Here is a 16,414-nt window from a genome sequence, read left to right as displayed (position 1 = left end):
AAGCAATAATTAACCGTCAAATGAACTAGAACTTCAAATTACGGGAAAAGAAATAGGGCTACCATAAATTCCCCCGCGCCAATTTTAGAGGTTCCAGGCTTAACCGCGCTTTTGCAAAGCAGCAGCAGGAGAGTGTAATCGGGAGTTAATTTTGTACTCATCTTAAATTGATAGAAATCATGGAAAAAACTATTTTTGATGAATTTAAAGTAAATTTGAACAATAAAAATTCATTATAAAATGCTCTAAAGATATAAATTTAGTTATTTAACATGGTTTTATGCAATGTAAGCTTGTACTCCTTTTTGTACACCTCAATAACTTTCTTGGTTGTTTCACGATTGGCGCATGCGTGTGCGATAGATTCCAGATTGTCAGCGTCTGGTCCGCCATATTTCAAAACTGATATGACGGGAGGGAACAAGGCAAAAATCATTGAATATCGTCTTCATCAGCTGCGATAATTAGCTCATTTTCTCTCAAAGTAAGAATCGTGTCTCCTACCGTGTATCTCCGTTAGAAATTTTGCTGCTTTTGCGATTTTAATCAACAAATTCCTTTATCAGTGCTGATGTGAATATCTTGGACATTTTTGTTGAGAAATAAATATGTTTTAATAATTATTTAATGAATTTTCAGCTCAATTATCATATTTCGGCATGGAAATGAACGGAGAAGGTGGAAATCAAGAGCGAAAGATCGCCACCAAGAAGCTGAGGGCATTGGAGGAGGGTAGGCTGCCCACTGACTGCGTCTTCCTCGTTGGCAGGAATGACCATAGTGCACAGGTATGCGATAACTTCAATGAAATCCTCTCAAAGTCTCATGTTTTTTCACATTGGATGTTAGGAGGTTCGAGCATTCAAGCACGACCTGCAGGTGTGCAGCGAGTGCTTTGATGGCTTCTTCAATACTTTTGTGACTGACACTGCTCTCATCAGGCTGAGGAATGTTGAGCCGAATATCTTCAAACTTGTTGTCGAGTAAGTTAAATTCTACCTTTTGGTGTTATAAATTTTGAAAAATAATGTTAGATTCGCCTATTTGTCTGGACAACTTGTGACTGAAGTTTCCTGTCTCGAAGAGTGTCTGCATCTGGCCCAAGCAGCAGATGAATTCATGATTGACGAACTGAGCGATCTCTGTGTGAAGATCCTCGAGGAAAATTTTCTCACTGTAGACAACGTTCGGAGAGTGCTGAACGCCTGGCACCACGTGACAGCTGTTGGTCTGGCGTGTCTCAAGGTATCTATTTGATTCCAAGCCACTTACTGACAACTAGTTGAATGTTGCAGCTGCTGAGTTCCTCTGCTAGAGAGTGTTTGAACCCCAAAAGATTTTGTGAAGCCAACGAACAGGCCCTCAAGCTGTTTTTGAGCCTTGACAACGTGAACTACAAATCTGAAGTGGAGGTGTTTCGAGCTTGTATTGCTTACGTTGAGAGCACCTCGCGAGACAAGTAATATTAAGCATATTTAAAGTAAATATTGTAAAATGGTTGTTTTTGGAAAATAGGGTCTGCCTGCCTCGACATCGAGCATTGCTCCTGTCGGAAGCCGGTCCCCTTGGAGAATTGATGCCCTTGTTGAGTGAAAAGGATCAGCATCGTGTAACCATGTTCACAAATAAACTGACCTCCTTGGAAGCCAAGCAAGAGACTGGTCTGTGTCTGAAAAGTGAAGAGAGGCGCTCCCGCTGCCAAGAGTTCCACCTGTTTCCTCGCCTTAAAATGCTGGACATGTTGTCAGTCTTCAGGGAAGGACGTGCTGAAGAGATCATTGACGTCTCGTATCTCGCTGGCATTTGGAGATCTCTCTATTTCAAGCTCTCTTTGAAAACGAAGAAGTGCATTTCCATCTTGGGGTTCGACCTTTTTAGTCAGGTGATGAACATCAAATTTGAAGACTACCTCAGCAGCACTCCATTTCGCAGGTATTTTGGAAGATGGATTGTTCTCTTTCATGTGAAGACGGTAAAGGATAAAATCGAATTTATAAGTATCTCATTTAAAATATTGCGAATTGATTTCTTTTCTTGAAGATGTAAATTTGCTGATGCTCATCGCAGCATTCCGTGCTCTTATCTTGATTCATATTATTTAAGTTATTTAACAAAATCTTTTTGTGCAGGTTGATGCTTGGCGACACTTACAAAAACAACATGTGTGTTGCAGTCCGCGCCACTTCTGCTTTAGGAGGCGAATTGTCTCCCTTGGTGCAGTGCCCTGCCACGCTCACCAAGAACTCGTGGGCTCGCTTTGACACGTTTGTCACCCTCCCCAAAGGTGGTAGTTTGGAAATCACCGTAAGCATTTACGACATCCCTTACTCCTATACGGGGGGCATGTTTCTGCGAAAGGTTGGCAACCTGAACCAAAACTCTGACCACTTCAGTCAAGTCAAAGTGGAGATGGCTACAGTTGATATTTACAAGTTGTTTGACAATTATAGCGCCACTGATGTGGGCGTCTTCAAGAGCATCTACTTTGAAGAAGTGTGAACTTGTACGTGGAAGCTTCAAACGTTTCTTTTTTCACATACTGAAATATTATGTATTTTGGCCAGATGGTCAACTTTTTTGATAGTATTTAAAATTGCGTTTCGTAATTTTGTGCGTAAGAAATGACGGAAACTTGAAACCTTGCTTTTGATTTAAAGGTTTTATCGTGGTCTACAAATTTACCATTGTTTCATTTAAAGTTTGAAATCAATACCAATCCGCCTGTTGTGAAAACCTTAAATTCGAACGTGAAGATTCTTAAAAATTTGCTAAAATTTTATTTGTGAATTAAATAAGAAATAGGGGTTATGAATTCATTGAACAATTCACCTGTAATATTTAGCTGACAAATTGATTGCTGTTAAAACAAACGACCAATTTTTGTTGATTATCAAAGACAGCTGTGAGTTACGGACTAGAAAGTCGATAAATAAATGCTAATAAACGATCCTGAATTGTTTTAGTTTTATTTATCTTGAAAAGCCAACATTCCCATAAGTTATCTACGTCTTGTAGCTCTCTCTATTTAATTTGACAAAGATTAGAGCGTATACATTATTATGCGAGCGATGGGCCAATTTGCCGCGACACGAACAAATATGCAATTTCGATTCATTTCAACTTAGTAGTAAGGTGTTGGGTAATACGAGGCACAATAAGAATCATAATCTTCTAGCGTGACTCTGGCACGGCTCTTGGTGAGGGCGGACAGGGTGGGCACGATCTTTGGACACCAGTTGCGCCTGAGAGGGTGTTTGAAGGCAGCCAAGCAAGTCAACTCGTCATTCGTGAGAAGATGCATTATCTCTTGAACGAGATCCATCTTGATATCATCAGCGAAGAGTCGAAGATCCGGCAGACAAATCTCACGAAAAGCACTTCTGTAACGTGAAATTCACCTTTAATTTTGAGCTAATCTCCCGATTATATTCATAATTAACCTCTGGTCAGCAAAGTTTCCAGAGTACTTGACACATGCTCTCAAGAGCTCCGACTCCGAGGAAATGGCCATCTCGTCCAGAGATAGGAAAAGCTTCAAACCGTCATCACTGATCTGGAGAAAGCTTTTATGCCTCAGACAATCTTCCGTCTTCAGACTCAGCAGCTGAATGTTAAAAATTAATTCTCATGAATGCACTAAATAAGACTTATCCTTTCACTTTGAGACAAGGTGAAGCGATGGCGTTGACCAGGTGGTACTTGTGAAGCATTGCCCACACGTTGTCCACCTTAAGGAACTTGTCCTCGAGCAGCTTGGAGCACAGCTCAGCCAAGTCTTCAATCATGTACTCTTCAGCGGCAGATGCCACCTTCAGGCAGGTCTCCAGATTGTCGACCTTTGACACAATCAGGTGACCGCACATGTGAATAAACCTGTAATGATTTAAAAGTGTAATTAAAAAATACGAATTTTCTAAAATAAAATTCCCTACTCGATGACGATTTTGAAGATTTCCGGCTCTATGTTCTTCAGCCTGATCTTTCTATCGCTTGTCTGGGTCAAAGGGCTGTCCAACAGTTTTTCAAAGAACTCGCTGCTCACAATCAAATCTACACGAAAGGCTCGGATCTCCTGAAATACACATTTTTGTTTTCACAAAAAAATTCGCCTCAAACAAATAGGCAGTTGTTGTACCTGAGCAGTTTCGTCATTTTCGCCAACGAGAAAAATGGTGTCCGTCAGGGAACCTTCTTCTAGGGCCTTCAGCTTCCTCATAGCAACCGTCCCCTTGATCATCACGCAAGCTGGAGCTGCGAAGATGCCCAAAAGATGAATTTAATTTGGTTAAAATACGCTCTAGAAAATGATAGCGATGACACTATGCAATCAGCTGGAGTTTGTATGAAAAGTGAGAGAAGAGAGAAGGAAAAACCAATTTTTTCAGAACCCTCAATGGCTAATGGCTTTGTTTTCTCAAGTCACCTGAAGATATCAGGAGCGAGGAGCGGTTGAGGAAATTCAGACAGGAAACAGCTGGTCGAAGCCATGCAGCGGCAGTTGGTTCGTGGGTGTTCATAAGAGAGTTAGGTCTGTTGAGCGAAAACCTCAAGTTCCTGAATATTTTAAAACGATTAAGATATCAAATTTCATAATTTAATAATGAATGAATAGAAAAATTGAGATTGAATTGCCTTTATTACGATTATATTATGTCTTTATCATTAAGGTTTTTAACTCTTTTCCTCACTATCCTCTGGCAGCCTCAATCGCAAATCGCAATCACCTGATCACCTGTCAAAACAAATCATCTCTCACACTAAACTTTCTAGCCGCTCTTCTTGGTGTTTTTTAGGGAAAAGGCCATCAAGAAAGAACGCAATGTGGAAAATAACATGCTGGGTGTGCAAGCAATCGGTGGAGCAGAGCAAAACTGCTTTGGCCAGCGATGTGCACTTCTTTCGAATTGATATTTGGGCGAACACCCACTGTCGATACGAGCGGGAACTTGGAGATGTCGGAAATGTCGACTACCAGAGAATCTGCCAATCTTGCATTAGAAAATCCCTGTAAATATCAGAATATTTTGCTAATTTTTCTAACTTTACCAAAATTTTCAGGTCTCTTGGGTATTTTGATTTCAAAAATGAAATTCCGCAACCACTCGCAAGAAGCATGATTAGCGATGCTGTTAACTCAAGTATGATATTTACATTAGACTTTCCGTTTAATGAATTTTCCTAATGTGTTTTGCCGCAATTAATTTCCTCATTTCCCTCGTCTATCAGGGCTTGATGGCGTCTTGGACGGAATCACTGGCGCCACGATGGTAACACCGAGGTAATAAAAATGCTTAAGGGAAAAACGCATTAATTTAAGATTATATTTTCTATAAAGGATTACCTGGCTAAGTGTCAGTGATTTGATGAAATACGGAGCTGTTGGCCTGAAGGAGAGCGGTGCCTGGTTGATGGAGTTTCGGCTGCCGCACCGTAACGTCAACTTCTGCCACCTGCGCTTCAGCAACAAGCTTAGAAGACACCTTTCCCCTATCATGCTTGAACGCATTGAACCTGAGCTGGTTGGAGGGTTTTGCTGCGCAACAATCCTGAGATTCCTCGTTCGTCGCGCGGCCTGTGTTTGGTGCATTTATCGGTGAGATTATAATTTCTGAACGTTTGTATTAATCACCAAAATTCCTCCATTTTAGATTTGGAGCTGCTGGTTGGCGTTATAACTTCAGAGAAGCTTTAGTGGGAACTGCTTCTCTTGCAGCAGGCTACGCTTGTGGCTCGCTTTTTGACAGATTGACCCCTAGCATTGGTGAGGTTTTTCATTGTGGATTGAAATCACTCTATCTAACAAAGATGATATAATTCCCAGTTGATGAATTCATCTCGCCTCCATACAGTTCATCCAAAATTATCGCAGGAGCATGTTACATCGTGTGCAACAATGTCGCCTCAGCTTTGGTTGGAGGAATGGCAGGGATGTGGATGAGGATCTGGCTGAATCAAAATGAAAAAGATTGAGGGCTCCACTTGGTTTTCTAACTCTTTAGGCAAGTTGCAAATAAATATAAACAAAATATTTCTTCTATCTCTTTTGCACCATCATTCGCAGGCAAGTTCCCTTCCTTATTCCTATATATGACGTAATCAAAATTCAAAATCGATTCTTTCACAGCTTCATCGAAAGAGAAACGCATCGCGGAAAATCAGAAGATTAAGGAAACGTTAAGGGACGACTGCCTATTTAGAGTAAAAACGTTGCGATTAGATAGCCAGATATAGATATGTACAATAATTTTTTTATCATTCAAATTTAAGACGAAACTGTCAATTCAACTGCTAAAGAAGCGCGGGGATTCAGGGTGTAAATAAGGAAAAGAAGAAATCACATTAAAAAAACCATCGCACTCTCTTATAATTGAATAATTTGTCAGTCTAACCAAAAAGAAAAAAATAAATTTTTATAATTAGAGACGAATAAACATGACCTAACATCTTAATCCCCCCTTTTTTATTTAATATTGTTCACCGGACATTCAATAACATGGACTTCTGCGGCAAAGCTAATCGAATGCTCCTTAATTATTGTTTTTAAAGTGCCACAAAGAACTCAGGTGAACCAACCAGAGATCAGAGACGAGCTCCTTCCTTCTCCTGATTGGTGGCTGGCGTCCTTGTGTCACTTTTTAATTGGTTCAGACCGCAAACACTGCCAAAAATGACGGTTTTCACTGATTTTCGGCAAATATTTGATTGCCAAACTGTCGGACGAGTGATTCATCTAATTAACCTCACAGGAATCGATTCACTACTCAAATTAAATATATTTAATTGTTTTCAGTTTTGAGGTGAAAATACAGAATATTTTACTGTGATTTTTGTAAACTCTTTTCTTTTCGTTATTTACGAAAAGAATATTTTTAGTAGCGTTTTCGCTTACTATTACAATAATTTGATTTACTCTTCCAAAAAAAAAGACGAAATCATACATATCGAGTTTAAAAAGTACCATAAAGACTGAAATTCAATTACGGTAGCTGACGATGGGCATTTTCTTGAGTACGCAAACAAATTATTCGTTTATGGCGAACGCAATTTACTCTGAATCTAGATTATTCCATAATCATAATACAATTTGCTGATGTGAGGGGTGAATAAGAACCTCGCATTAAGCACCATTCGTGTGGAATTTCTTCTTGCTTTTTACAATTTTATTGCGTGAACAAAGGTAATAAAATCTAAAGTCCCCGAAACCAAAATATCTGTCATTTGCTTTCGTGTCCACTGATCAGCTTGTGCTTGCGAACCTTTTCTTCATTTTGAAATTTCCGGTCACATTGTGAACATTTGAATAGATCCTTGTGCATTTCCACTTGATGTTTGTTTAAATGAGAAATTCTGTCAAATCTGCTATCACACAAGGAACATTGGATGGGCCTTTGTAGGTATTGCTCGAAACGGAGTTTCGTGTGCTCTTTTCTCTCTTCCAATGTCCCAAAGTAAATCGAGCACATGGTGCGGTTCAGGCACTTGTATGCATCTTCAAACTTGTGGCGTATGTAAAAGTGGTGCGGTATACTCCGGCGTGTCATTAGTTTTGGTTTTCCATTAGCGTCTAGTCCGCAGTAAAAGCAAGGAACAGAAGATTCCGAAAATTTACGGCATGGCTGCTGAGGGGCGGGAAGAAAAAAATTAATTTCTCCCTCGTTCGGCACGGCCACAGCTGAAAAGCATGACACGCCACTTTAGAAGATAAATAAATATGGTTTTTTAATGTTACCAGCGGCAGGTTCCACGTCCATAATGGGAGCTTCTTCCATCTCTCTGGAACTAAATAAGAAAATGGTCAGCTTTTAAAAGAGTTTTATTCACTTTAGTGCTTGCCCACGGATCCGAAAGCAGTTGCTGCAAAGAAAGTCGCCAGGTTCGAGCTGGACCATTTTATCATTGTACAAGTCGAGCGTCGGAAGGAGGTTGTCCCAATCGGACACGAGCACGGTACCCTTGGCTACGTAGCATAGACGACACATTTTCCTACTGTCTTCCTCCGCATTATTTGCTAATTTAATAGTTATTTAATCGCTTTTATATTAAATTTGATTTATTTTCGCTTACTGATCGCGGACAGTGGAGTTAAGCTTTGCAAATACGTGAAGAAACCTGGGCCGAAATTGGGGTTCGAAATGGGCTCCCTATTAAGAAAAGGTTAATTAAAAATTTTTAAAAAATAATTCTCCCAATAATATACTTGTCTATGCAGGCCTTGCAGAGTGGAACAGGCGTCAGAAGGGGCAAAGAGTAGCAGTGCTTGAAGTGTTTGCAAAAAAAACAAATTCCCCATCCAATGTCCTCTATGAACTTTTCCAACGGCATTTTTTTCGCTTCCTGAGGAGTGACTCGCGTGTTTTGACTCTGCTGCCGCAAAACTGAACTCAATAGATTCGTGAGAGGAAAGATATCCTGGTTATTTGGAATATTTCAGAGAGAATGCTAGAAAAATATTCCTGATTCGTTTGTTTGGCCCAAAAATTCGTCTCCGAGATCTATGAAAAGCGTGCTAGGTTGCCAAACTTCTTTGGAGATCGAGAAAGCAGCGCGAGAGGCAATAGGCAGAAACGCACAGTGTCAAGAATAAGCCAATTAGAACAATCGTTTTTTTTTGTGATTGGTTGACGAAGCTGTTGTACCACTTTTTGAAATGGCTCAGACCAAAAACCGTTGCCTTTCGAAATACCAAGCTTTGCTTTGTCTGGGTAAAATATTTAGAATAATCAAAACGGATTTTCCCAAAAACTATAGAAAAGAAATAATTCTCCTAGTTATTTTAGAGGTTGGAGATTTCGTCAGATTTCGTGCGGCATTAGCAATTTATAATTTTTTTTTTCAGAAGTAATTATTATTTGTCTATTTTCAATCCAGCACCGAAATATTTCATATTTCAATGTAATCTTTAGGAAGAAAGCGACCTTTATTCTAAATTAAAATATTAAGAACCAGAAAATAGCGAATCAAATGTTCCTTTTGATTAGTTCCACAATCTTAAGACATTCAATTTGAAATAATAAGTCAAAATTATCAAACAAAAATCGATTTATTCGTTACAACTGTCAGACATTTTTGAAAGAACAAAAATTCAAATACTTCTTCCAATATTGGTGTAAAGATTCTTGAACTTGCATAATAATAGAATGTCTCAGGACATCATGATGTCCTATGTCCTTGCTTGTTTATAAAAATTAAAGTTGACTCTCATTTGCATTCACAGATGAAAAACTAGACTACAAAAGAAACGAGATGCTTTTCCTACTTTTTGGGCTGCTTGGATTTGAGCAGTAGAGAAAACGGCTTGGGCGCCGCCTCCTTTGGGTTGTACCCTGGCAGAAGGGCGTTGAGGATCTGGTCCAGGTGGCGGTTGACCCCAGCATCCTCCTCCAGGACAACAGCATTGCAACAAGTGCAGCGAGGGCAGCGCAACTTGTCCAAAGCCTCGGCAACCAACTTTTGGTAGCAGAGCTACAAAGACAATTAACATTCAGTTTTCAGTTTGATTAAAAATGATTTAAAAGTCACGAGGCAAGCGTTGTGGCCGCAGGACAGGGTGATTGGCTCTTTGACCACCCCTTTGCAGACGCAGCAAGCAAACTTCTTGACCAGGGCAGCGATGAAGTCCTGAAAAGGTTTAAATTTAGAGGGATTTCAAGGACAGAATATTTCTATTCAAACTCACAGGGTAGCCAAACTGGAGGTGGGCTCTCAGGTCCTCCCAGTTGCTGCCATTGGCCAGGTCTTCCTTGATCAGGGCGTTGACGGTCGGGGGAAGGACGTAGGCCACCCTTTTCTTCTTCAACGTCACTCCTTCCACCGGCAGCTTCCGCTTCAGTGGCCTCTCGTCAATGATACCCTGGAAAACGGAAATCATTTTTAAGGTCTTATAGCTGCAAAATCGAGTAATACATTAATAAAAGCATGCATATCAAAGAAAAGAGCGATATTTCTTTTCTAAAAATACCCTCACCGCTGATTGGCTGGACGCAACGCGCATGTCAGCAGCTTCCACGGTTGCCTAGCAACGGCGTAAGTGTATTGCGCGGGAGATTTTGTCATGCGTTCAGCGAATCAGCGTAGAGAATTCTTGGAGAAATTAAATTTTGATTCGTAATTTTTTAAATTTTCATTTCAATCAGTTATATTGGTAAAAAAAAGTGTTTGGCGCAGTTTTAGATCAATAGACCGTCTCTGAAACTGCAATAAGAATAATTGGTTTTCTACTCATCAGAAAAAGGAGAATGGTAAGCAATAACACACAACCCAATTTTATCGCTTTCGTTGATTTTTTAGAAATATATTTAGTAGAATTTCAGGTTGTTCCGACTCTAAACGACTCACAGGGTTAAATTGTAGAGTATTTCTTGCACAATTAAGTGAATTTTAAGATAAAAAAGTGAAATATTACCTCAAGGAAGCCAACGCTCCTGCTCATCATGAAATTCACGCCGCTCAAGGACCACGGAGGAGGCTCATTGTCGTCTCTCCTCAGCTCAAACCTCCACACTGCGCCCTTCTTGAAGTACCTTTTCACCTTGAAAATTCCCTCGTACCTGTTTAAACCGCGTTGAATGCAAATTAAATCAAAAAAGAAATTAAAAAAGCGGACCTGTAGCCCTCAGGAGGGGCGAATCGGGACACCTGTCCGAATCTGTGGCCGCGGACGAGTCTGATGGGCAGGCCTTTCATCCAGTCGACGGACACGGCGCCCTCTTTCGCGTTCAGTCCAGCGTAGCAAGACTGCGCCAGCGCGCTGCGAAAGAAATAAATTCAAGTAATCGCGAAAATACGGCAAAAACCAATTTTACAGATCTAGTCCGGCCAGTCTGCGGGGTCTGGTCTTGGAGTCGCGGCCGCCCGCCACCTCGAGCCAGTGTCCGTCGTCGTAGTCGCCTTCGAGGCTGTCCGACAGGCACAAGCTCTGCACTCCGACGTTGATGGCGCCGCACATGGACGCCTCCAGCGACCGGTGCACGCCCCAGAAGCACACCTGACACCCAATTAAAACCAAATTCAAGGCTAAAAACACTCACGTCCTTCCTGGAGGCCCAGAGTCGGCCGCTGGGCACGCCGGGGATTTTCCCAAAGTGATTTTCTGGCACCACCACGGCCGCACAGACAGGCGGGACAGCCGTCTTTGGAGTCTTCGGCTCCTCCTTGGCCTTGGAACCATCCTTGCTGCCGAACATGGCCTGCATTTCTTCCTCCACAAAGCAGCAACCTGTGCACAACCTGAGACAAATAGAAACAATATAAGATGAGTTTGATTTCTTGGGAACTGCTTCTGAGAATAAATAAAATTCAGCAGTTACGCCCCCCTCTTCGCCTGCGGATCATTTCGGTTTCACGCTCAACAAAGTCTATGAGAAATTAATTGGAATGATTAAATCTGAACGTCAAAAAGGGGCGTAACTGATATAAACGAGGGAATAGGGTTATTTCCTGGCCCGCTTTACCTGATAAACAGTCAAAAAGATAATCTGGTGATTATATCAGTCAAAAGAGACTCACCACTTCTTGTCACTGTCGAGATTTTTGGATGCTGAGTTGGCGCAGGCCACGTGACATGAGTTTATGCAATCGCCGCACGTGATTAGCGCTTTTTCTCCACCTTTTTCGCCGCAGACAACGCAGCAGCACGCTCGGCACTTCACACTCGGGTCTTCGAAGCAACGATCGCACGCTGAAATTTAATCATTATATTTTTTTTATTTAGACGATATATAAATTTTCATTCAATAATTAGCCTAACAAATGCAAATTATTTAAATTTAATAAATTCTATTTACTTAATGAAGAAAATTTTTAATAAAATAAAAAATACTCACGCTTCCTGAGGCTGATCCAGTCTCCTTCGTTGGTCCACTGCTCGCGCGGCACCAATTCTGGAAATTTGAGCGCATTGTGGACAAAGAAGATGCGCTGGTCCTTGATTTGTTCCCGAGACGAGATGAACACCGTTCCAAACGCCATTTTGACGACGTTCGCCGCCTTCTCCACTCGACTCACTACCACCTTGAACCTGAAAAGAGCAATTTGAACCCTTCTAAAAATGATTTAAGGTCTTATTTACCATCCCCTTTGATTGTTTGTCGTCGGCATGAAGGCCAGCAGGCACACGCCCTTTTCCAGGTCCTTGGCGGCAAGCTCGACGCTCCTGCCCGGAGCTAGAAACTCCAGCCCGACTGAGTTCTCCACGTTTCCAGACCTTTTTGTGTCCCAATTAATAATTAGCAAAAATATAAACAATATTTCAAGCAAACTGACCGTTTGTTACGGACGCGGAAGGTCGGATTTCCTTCCTCGTCGGAGGTGACGCCCACGATGGAGGCCTCGTGCCACTCGCCGCTCGTCTTGTCTTGCCAGAGCACAGCGTCCTCGACCTGTGAAATTTGCAGAGTCATTGCCCAACGACTATTATTTAATTCCACTAAATAAAAAGCCCACTTCAAAAAAGCCTCCGCTGGCCGCCGCGTTTTTCTTGCTCCTCGTCGCCATTCCCGAGCTGTTCCCTTTCCTTGCTGCCTCAAGCAACGGCACACGCTGATTACGCTTCATCTGTCGAATTAAATTGAACCCAAAAGTCAAAAATCGCAAAAATCAAAGATCAAAATCGGAAAGTTGACACGCACGTCGCCGCCTCGCCGCAAGAATTTTTTCAAGTTCTAAAAGGCGCATGTTGTTGCGAGCGCACCCCGTTTTTAGACGATTCTTGAGTGATACCCTGAGGGTTTAGAGACCTGAAAAGAACTAACCTTGCTGCTGGCAGAGACTAGAATTCGTGTTTCAGGTCAATTTCTGGCTGCGTCAGTCCGGCTACGCTTTCATCTGAAAGCTTCTAGAAACAATGACGAGAGACGAGATTATCAGATTATGATTATGGCGCGTTAACATTAAGGGAGCGAGTAAAGGAGCTAAGAACTTAAGGACTTCAAAAGTGTTTATTTCGACTTAAATCCCAACAAATAGTTCAAGTTGCATTTGAAGAATATATTTTGCTTGGTTTTAAACTCAAATTGTTTACGTTATTACTCTTTTTTGGACTACTTTTTAATTTTTTCTTGTACTCCTTTACAAACCTTTTGTTATGACGTCACGTTCTGCAATATGTAATTCTTTTTAGCTCATGAAATTTCCGAACTTGCCAATTAATTCATCAGGTTTCAATCTGCACAACTGATTGAACGCCTTTTAAGTGTGTTATTTTGTCCGACGATTTGCACAGTATTATAGATATTCCTGAAATGCTCAACTATCTCCCGGCATATTGATAAAATATTGTGAAATGCGAACAAAAAAGTTAAAAATATTAGATTTTAAAATTGAATTGCATTAATGCAATAATGATTATTTACACAGAGGCGGTAATTTAAATTAGTACGTGCTTTTTTCCAGCAGATAAATTTATTTAAATATTTTGCAAAGTTTTGGCGTAAAATTTGTAGTGATTTGAAAAACGGTCTGATTTTGGAAACCCTCACACGGACAGACGTGCCCCACCAAGGGGCATCGACCAGTGCCAGAATCATCGCCCTACGACCCACAGGGCCCTACCTGGGCCCCAATTACAAAAGTTTGAAATTGTAACATACCACGTTTTTGGCTTTTAAAAATTAATAATGCGGCTGCGCTATTGGTCGTAGAATAAAAATCTAAATTTAATTAAACGCGACGTAAAATTCTGCTCTGAAAAAAATCTAAAGTGGCCTCCGTCCCACCGCCGGCCGAGAGGCCCCCATAAAAGTCTGCACAAAAATCCCTGTAATGGGCCGAAGGGTAATTATGGCTGCTTCAGACTTCGTTTTACATCGAAAGGTGTTGATTTACCGGGTTTTGCTCCAACATTTGGGTTTGGAAAAGAGGGAAACTGTTTGGTCACGCGGCCCTCTACTGAAAAGGCGGCTAGGATTTGAATTTCTTTGGGGCAGCCAGTATAGACGCTGCAATCGGATTTTTGTAACTTGAAAATAATAACCACATCCCGCGTATTGGTATATGGTTAGAAATAACTTCTTTTATATTTTTTGAAATAACGAGAGAATTAATCAAGATAAAACTTTCCATCCATCATATTGTGTCAACAAAAGCAGGAAGGTATTTCTTTAGAAAGAGGATTTTCGTGGTAGAGAAACAATTCCAGGAATTCGAGCCGACAAATGTCAAACCTTTATAAGAAATTCCATGAATCTTTCAGCAAAAAATAGAAATAACTCTCTTTCCCCTGAGTCGATGAGCCATTATTCTCCCGCAAAGATTTTCATTCTCAGAAGGGCTACGCTTGAAGGAAAACGCGTCGACTTGGGCTCGCGACAATGGAAGCAGAAGGAAAATGCGTTCAATGCCTGATAGAAGAAAAGGAACTCGACGATGAATGCCTCAAATGTATAATGTAAGGAACCGTCCAGGGCCTTTTTCAGATATATATTAAACTTCAGATATTATATTATTGTTTTTCTGAGCGCGTGAGTTGAATTTGCTGGAGATTTCAGAACCTTCGAATGAACAGATTTCTGAGCAAACGGAGAAGAATGAAACTTTGGCACCAGTGAGCGTGGCTGTCAATGAGCCGCAAGTCGAACAGACTGCAAGACAGGATCCGCGTGCCAATGAAATCGTGGTTGTCGTGATTACTTTACCGCCGGAATATCCAAATACATTCGAACAAGAACAAATAACTACGGTTAATTTATCTTACTTTGGTGTTTGTCCTGCTTCAGGTTAGCTCACTCGAATGATATTTCATTGAATTCTTTTTAAGTGAAAAAAATAATATTTTAGAGGGCATTTGTGAGAGCTTAAGTGCTGGGATTCAAGATCAAATTACGGATTCAACGGTTGAGTCTGCAGTCTCAGTCAGCAGGATTGAACCTGGTGAGAAATATTTTCGTGACATTCGTCAGTAAAGAAAGAAAGCCTCTCTTCGATTGATATATGTAGATGACAAAAAAAGAATAGCATATTTTCAAAGCATGTTTTTTGTTCTTCAAAATTTAATTTCCAGAACCTTCTACAAGTGGATATTCAGGCCAAAAGCGAAAGAGGAACGCGAATACCGATTCAGCGGACGCGAAGAAACACTCAAGAGCCAAGAAGAGGAAAGCAAATGAGAGTCAGGATAAAAAAAGATATTGGGAGGGCGTCTGCCAGGTGTGCAATGACAGCAGGAAACATGGCAACATTTATACTCACTTGAGCACTCACGAGAAGAGAGCACGAAAATCGAAAGACCAAAACGAAAAAAACTATATACACAAGATTGAAAAGAAAAACGGAGTGAAAACATTGGTACGTGTACCAAAGACCGATGGGCACATGAAAAAAGCGGTGAGGATTTTCAAGTGCGATATTTGTGCACATTACTCTTCGTTTAGAAAGGATCGTTTAGAAGATCACATCGTAAGCAAGCATTCTCCACCTCTGGAAAAAATAATTCCTTGCCATCTTTGTACAAAATTATTTGCGACAGAGAAAAATCTGAGGAGACACGTAAATGATTGTCATGCTATTACGTGGGAATGCCGCGATTGCAATCAAAGAATGACATACAATCAAAAGACAAAACACAAACATCCAGTTAAGGCGAATTGGAAAAAAATTTAATACTCTCACGTCAAGGTGTAAACTGAACCAGAATCCAATTTTTGCAGCGCAACTGAAATGGAAAAGAAATTTAGAATTAATCAACTTTTAATATCTTTTAGAAAAGTTAAAACTTTAAAATTGCACGTGGAAAGCTTTTTACAGCCATTATACTGATGGTCATTTAATTTAAAAGTGAAAAATAAAGCTGCCATGTGTATATCCGTAAGAAAATAATTTAAAAATTTATGACAACAAGTTTGTGCTGTATTTTATCAACACTTGAAAAAGAATGAAATTTAAATATTGTAATTTATTCTTAGAATGGTACTGTTTTCCAGCCATTGCTATTTTTGTATTCTCTTTTAATAACCACGCACTGTAAATAAACTAGACTCTTTCTCCTTGGCTTTTCCTAGGAGCTGTCTTACATATTTAAAATAAAATCAATCAGCGATAGACTTTTTTGCCTTTATCTTTATATTTTCCAGCATATTGCTTTTTTCTCTAAAGATTTTTTTACAATCTTGGCCTTTGTTGTTTTGGTTTATCGCAGCTGCCGAGGAGCAAAAGAGGCCGCAGGTAAGAATAATTGACGAGCGTGTTTTGCCATCTCGTTTACTTTGTATAAAAGACGGAGTTTTTTTCGTTCATTTGCGCTTCGCTCGAGAGCAGGCCGGTCTCTCTCGCCTGTAATTTACATCTTCCATTTAAAAATGAAAGTTTTCCGATTCAACAATTAATTGATATTTTTAAGCCTGCTCTTTGTTTCATTTTATGGCGCCATCTCTAGGTTTTATGTTGAAGTTTGGAACAGAAGGTGGAGGTTTGACACTCTCAA

The 16,414-nt window shown here is 40.5% G+C and overlaps 4 protein-coding genes across 4 annotated transcripts; 2 read left to right on the top strand and 2 right to left on the bottom strand.

The window, feature by feature from the left end:
• Positions 1–390: 390 nt before the first annotated feature.
• Positions 391–2,948, top strand: LOC135936975 (uncharacterized). Its single transcript, XM_065479998.1, has 7 exons — positions 391–484; positions 640–788; positions 850–983; positions 1,035–1,245; positions 1,296–1,459; positions 1,516–1,932; positions 2,130–2,948. Exons 2-7 carry the CDS (start codon positions 660–662, stop codon positions 2,497–2,499), a joined length of 1,425 nt encoding a protein of 474 aa, XP_065336070.1. The 5' UTR covers positions 391–484; positions 640–659; the 3' UTR covers positions 2,500–2,948.
• Positions 2,949–2,950: 2 nt separating this feature from the next.
• Positions 2,951–4,499, bottom strand: LOC135936977 (uncharacterized). Its single transcript, XM_065480000.1, has 6 exons — positions 4,424–4,499; positions 4,136–4,251; positions 3,933–4,072; positions 3,660–3,873; positions 3,441–3,604; positions 2,951–3,380 (listed from the first exon to the last, which is right to left on the bottom strand). Exons 2-6 carry the CDS (start codon positions 4,235–4,237, stop codon positions 3,122–3,124), a joined length of 879 nt encoding a protein of 292 aa, XP_065336072.1. The 5' UTR covers positions 4,238–4,251; positions 4,424–4,499; the 3' UTR covers positions 2,951–3,121.
• Positions 4,500–4,744: 245 nt separating this feature from the next.
• Positions 4,745–6,432, top strand: LOC135937267 (uncharacterized). The gene is made up of 7 exons (XM_065480388.1): positions 4,745–5,007; positions 5,059–5,138; positions 5,227–5,278; positions 5,336–5,593; positions 5,649–5,761; positions 5,822–5,999; positions 6,125–6,432. Exons 1-6 carry the CDS (start codon positions 4,820–4,822, stop codon positions 5,968–5,970), a joined length of 840 nt encoding a protein of 279 aa, XP_065336460.1. The 5' UTR covers positions 4,745–4,819; the 3' UTR covers positions 5,971–5,999; positions 6,125–6,432.
• Positions 6,433–9,035: 2,603 nt separating this feature from the next.
• On the bottom strand, positions 9,036–12,859 carry LOC135936044 (E3 ubiquitin-protein ligase UHRF1-like). Its single transcript, XM_065478726.1, has 13 exons — positions 12,750–12,859; positions 12,442–12,552; positions 12,262–12,377; positions 12,068–12,202; positions 11,823–12,016; positions 11,506–11,677; positions 11,028–11,226; positions 10,803–10,984; positions 10,604–10,747; positions 10,403–10,547; positions 9,677–9,850; positions 9,520–9,618; positions 9,036–9,462 (listed from the first exon to the last, which is right to left on the bottom strand). The coding sequence occupies exons 2-13, from the start codon at positions 12,550–12,552 to the stop codon at positions 9,253–9,255; spliced, it is 1,881 nt and encodes a 626-aa protein (XP_065334798.1). The 5' UTR covers positions 12,750–12,859; the 3' UTR covers positions 9,036–9,252.
• Positions 12,860–16,414: the final 3,555 nt, after the last annotated feature.

Source organism: Cloeon dipterum, chromosome 2 (assembly GCF_949628265.1).
Source record: "Cloeon dipterum chromosome 2, ieCloDipt1.1, whole genome shotgun sequence".
Lineage (NCBI taxonomy): Eukaryota > Metazoa > Arthropoda > Insecta > Ephemeroptera > Baetidae > Cloeon > Cloeon dipterum.
The sequence above is the reverse complement of the archived record's forward strand: the minus strand, read 5'-3'. Positions and strand labels throughout refer to the sequence as shown.

What these genes read in the sequence shown, in the direction of transcription:
- LOC135936977 (XM_065480000.1), bottom strand. Translation starts at nt 4,237, where the DNA reads ATGATCAAGGGGACGGTTGCTATGAGGAAGCTGAAGGCCCTAGAAGAA. An exon ending in AAAATGACGAAACTGCTCAG is followed by an intron (nt 4,073 to 4,135) that starts GTACAACAACTG and finishes TGTGTATTTCAG; the next exon opens with GAGATCCGAGCCTTTCGTGT. An exon ending in GGAAACTTTGCTGACCAGAG is followed by an intron (nt 3,381 to 3,440) that starts GTTAATTATGAA and finishes TTCACGTTACAG; the next exon opens with AAGTGCTTTTCGTGAGATTT.
- LOC135936975 (XM_065479998.1), top strand. Translation starts at nt 660, where the DNA reads ATGGAAATGAACGGAGAAGGTGGAAATCAAGAGCGAAAGATCGCCACC. An exon ending in TTGGTCTGGCGTGTCTCAAG is followed by an intron (nt 1,246 to 1,295) that starts GTATCTATTTGA and finishes TGAATGTTGCAG; the next exon opens with CTGCTGAGTTCCTCTGCTAG. An exon ending in GAGAGCACCTCGCGAGACAA is followed by an intron (nt 1,460 to 1,515) that starts GTAATATTAAGC and finishes TTTGGAAAATAG; the next exon opens with GGTCTGCCTGCCTCGACATC.
- LOC135937267 (XM_065480388.1), top strand. Translation starts at nt 4,820, where the DNA reads ATGTGGAAAATAACATGCTGGGTGTGCAAGCAATCGGTGGAGCAGAGC. An exon ending in TCTTGCATTAGAAAATCCCT is followed by an intron (nt 5,008 to 5,058) that starts GTAAATATCAGA and finishes CAAAATTTTCAG; the next exon opens with GTCTCTTGGGTATTTTGATT. An exon ending in CAGATTGACCCCTAGCATTG is followed by an intron (nt 5,762 to 5,821) that starts GTGAGGTTTTTC and finishes TATAATTCCCAG; the next exon opens with TTGATGAATTCATCTCGCCT.
- LOC135936044 (XM_065478726.1), bottom strand. Translation starts at nt 12,552, where the DNA reads ATGAAGCGTAATCAGCGTGTGCCGTTGCTTGAGGCAGCAAGGAAAGGG. An exon ending in ACAAACAATCAAAGGGGATG is followed by an intron (nt 12,017 to 12,067) that starts GTAAATAAGACC and finishes TGCTCTTTTCAG; the next exon opens with GTTCAAGGTGGTAGTGAGTC. An exon ending in GCGGCCACAACGCTTGCCTC is followed by an intron (nt 9,463 to 9,519) that starts GTGACTTTTAAA and finishes TTGTCTTTGTAG; the next exon opens with CTCTGCTACCAAAAGTTGGT.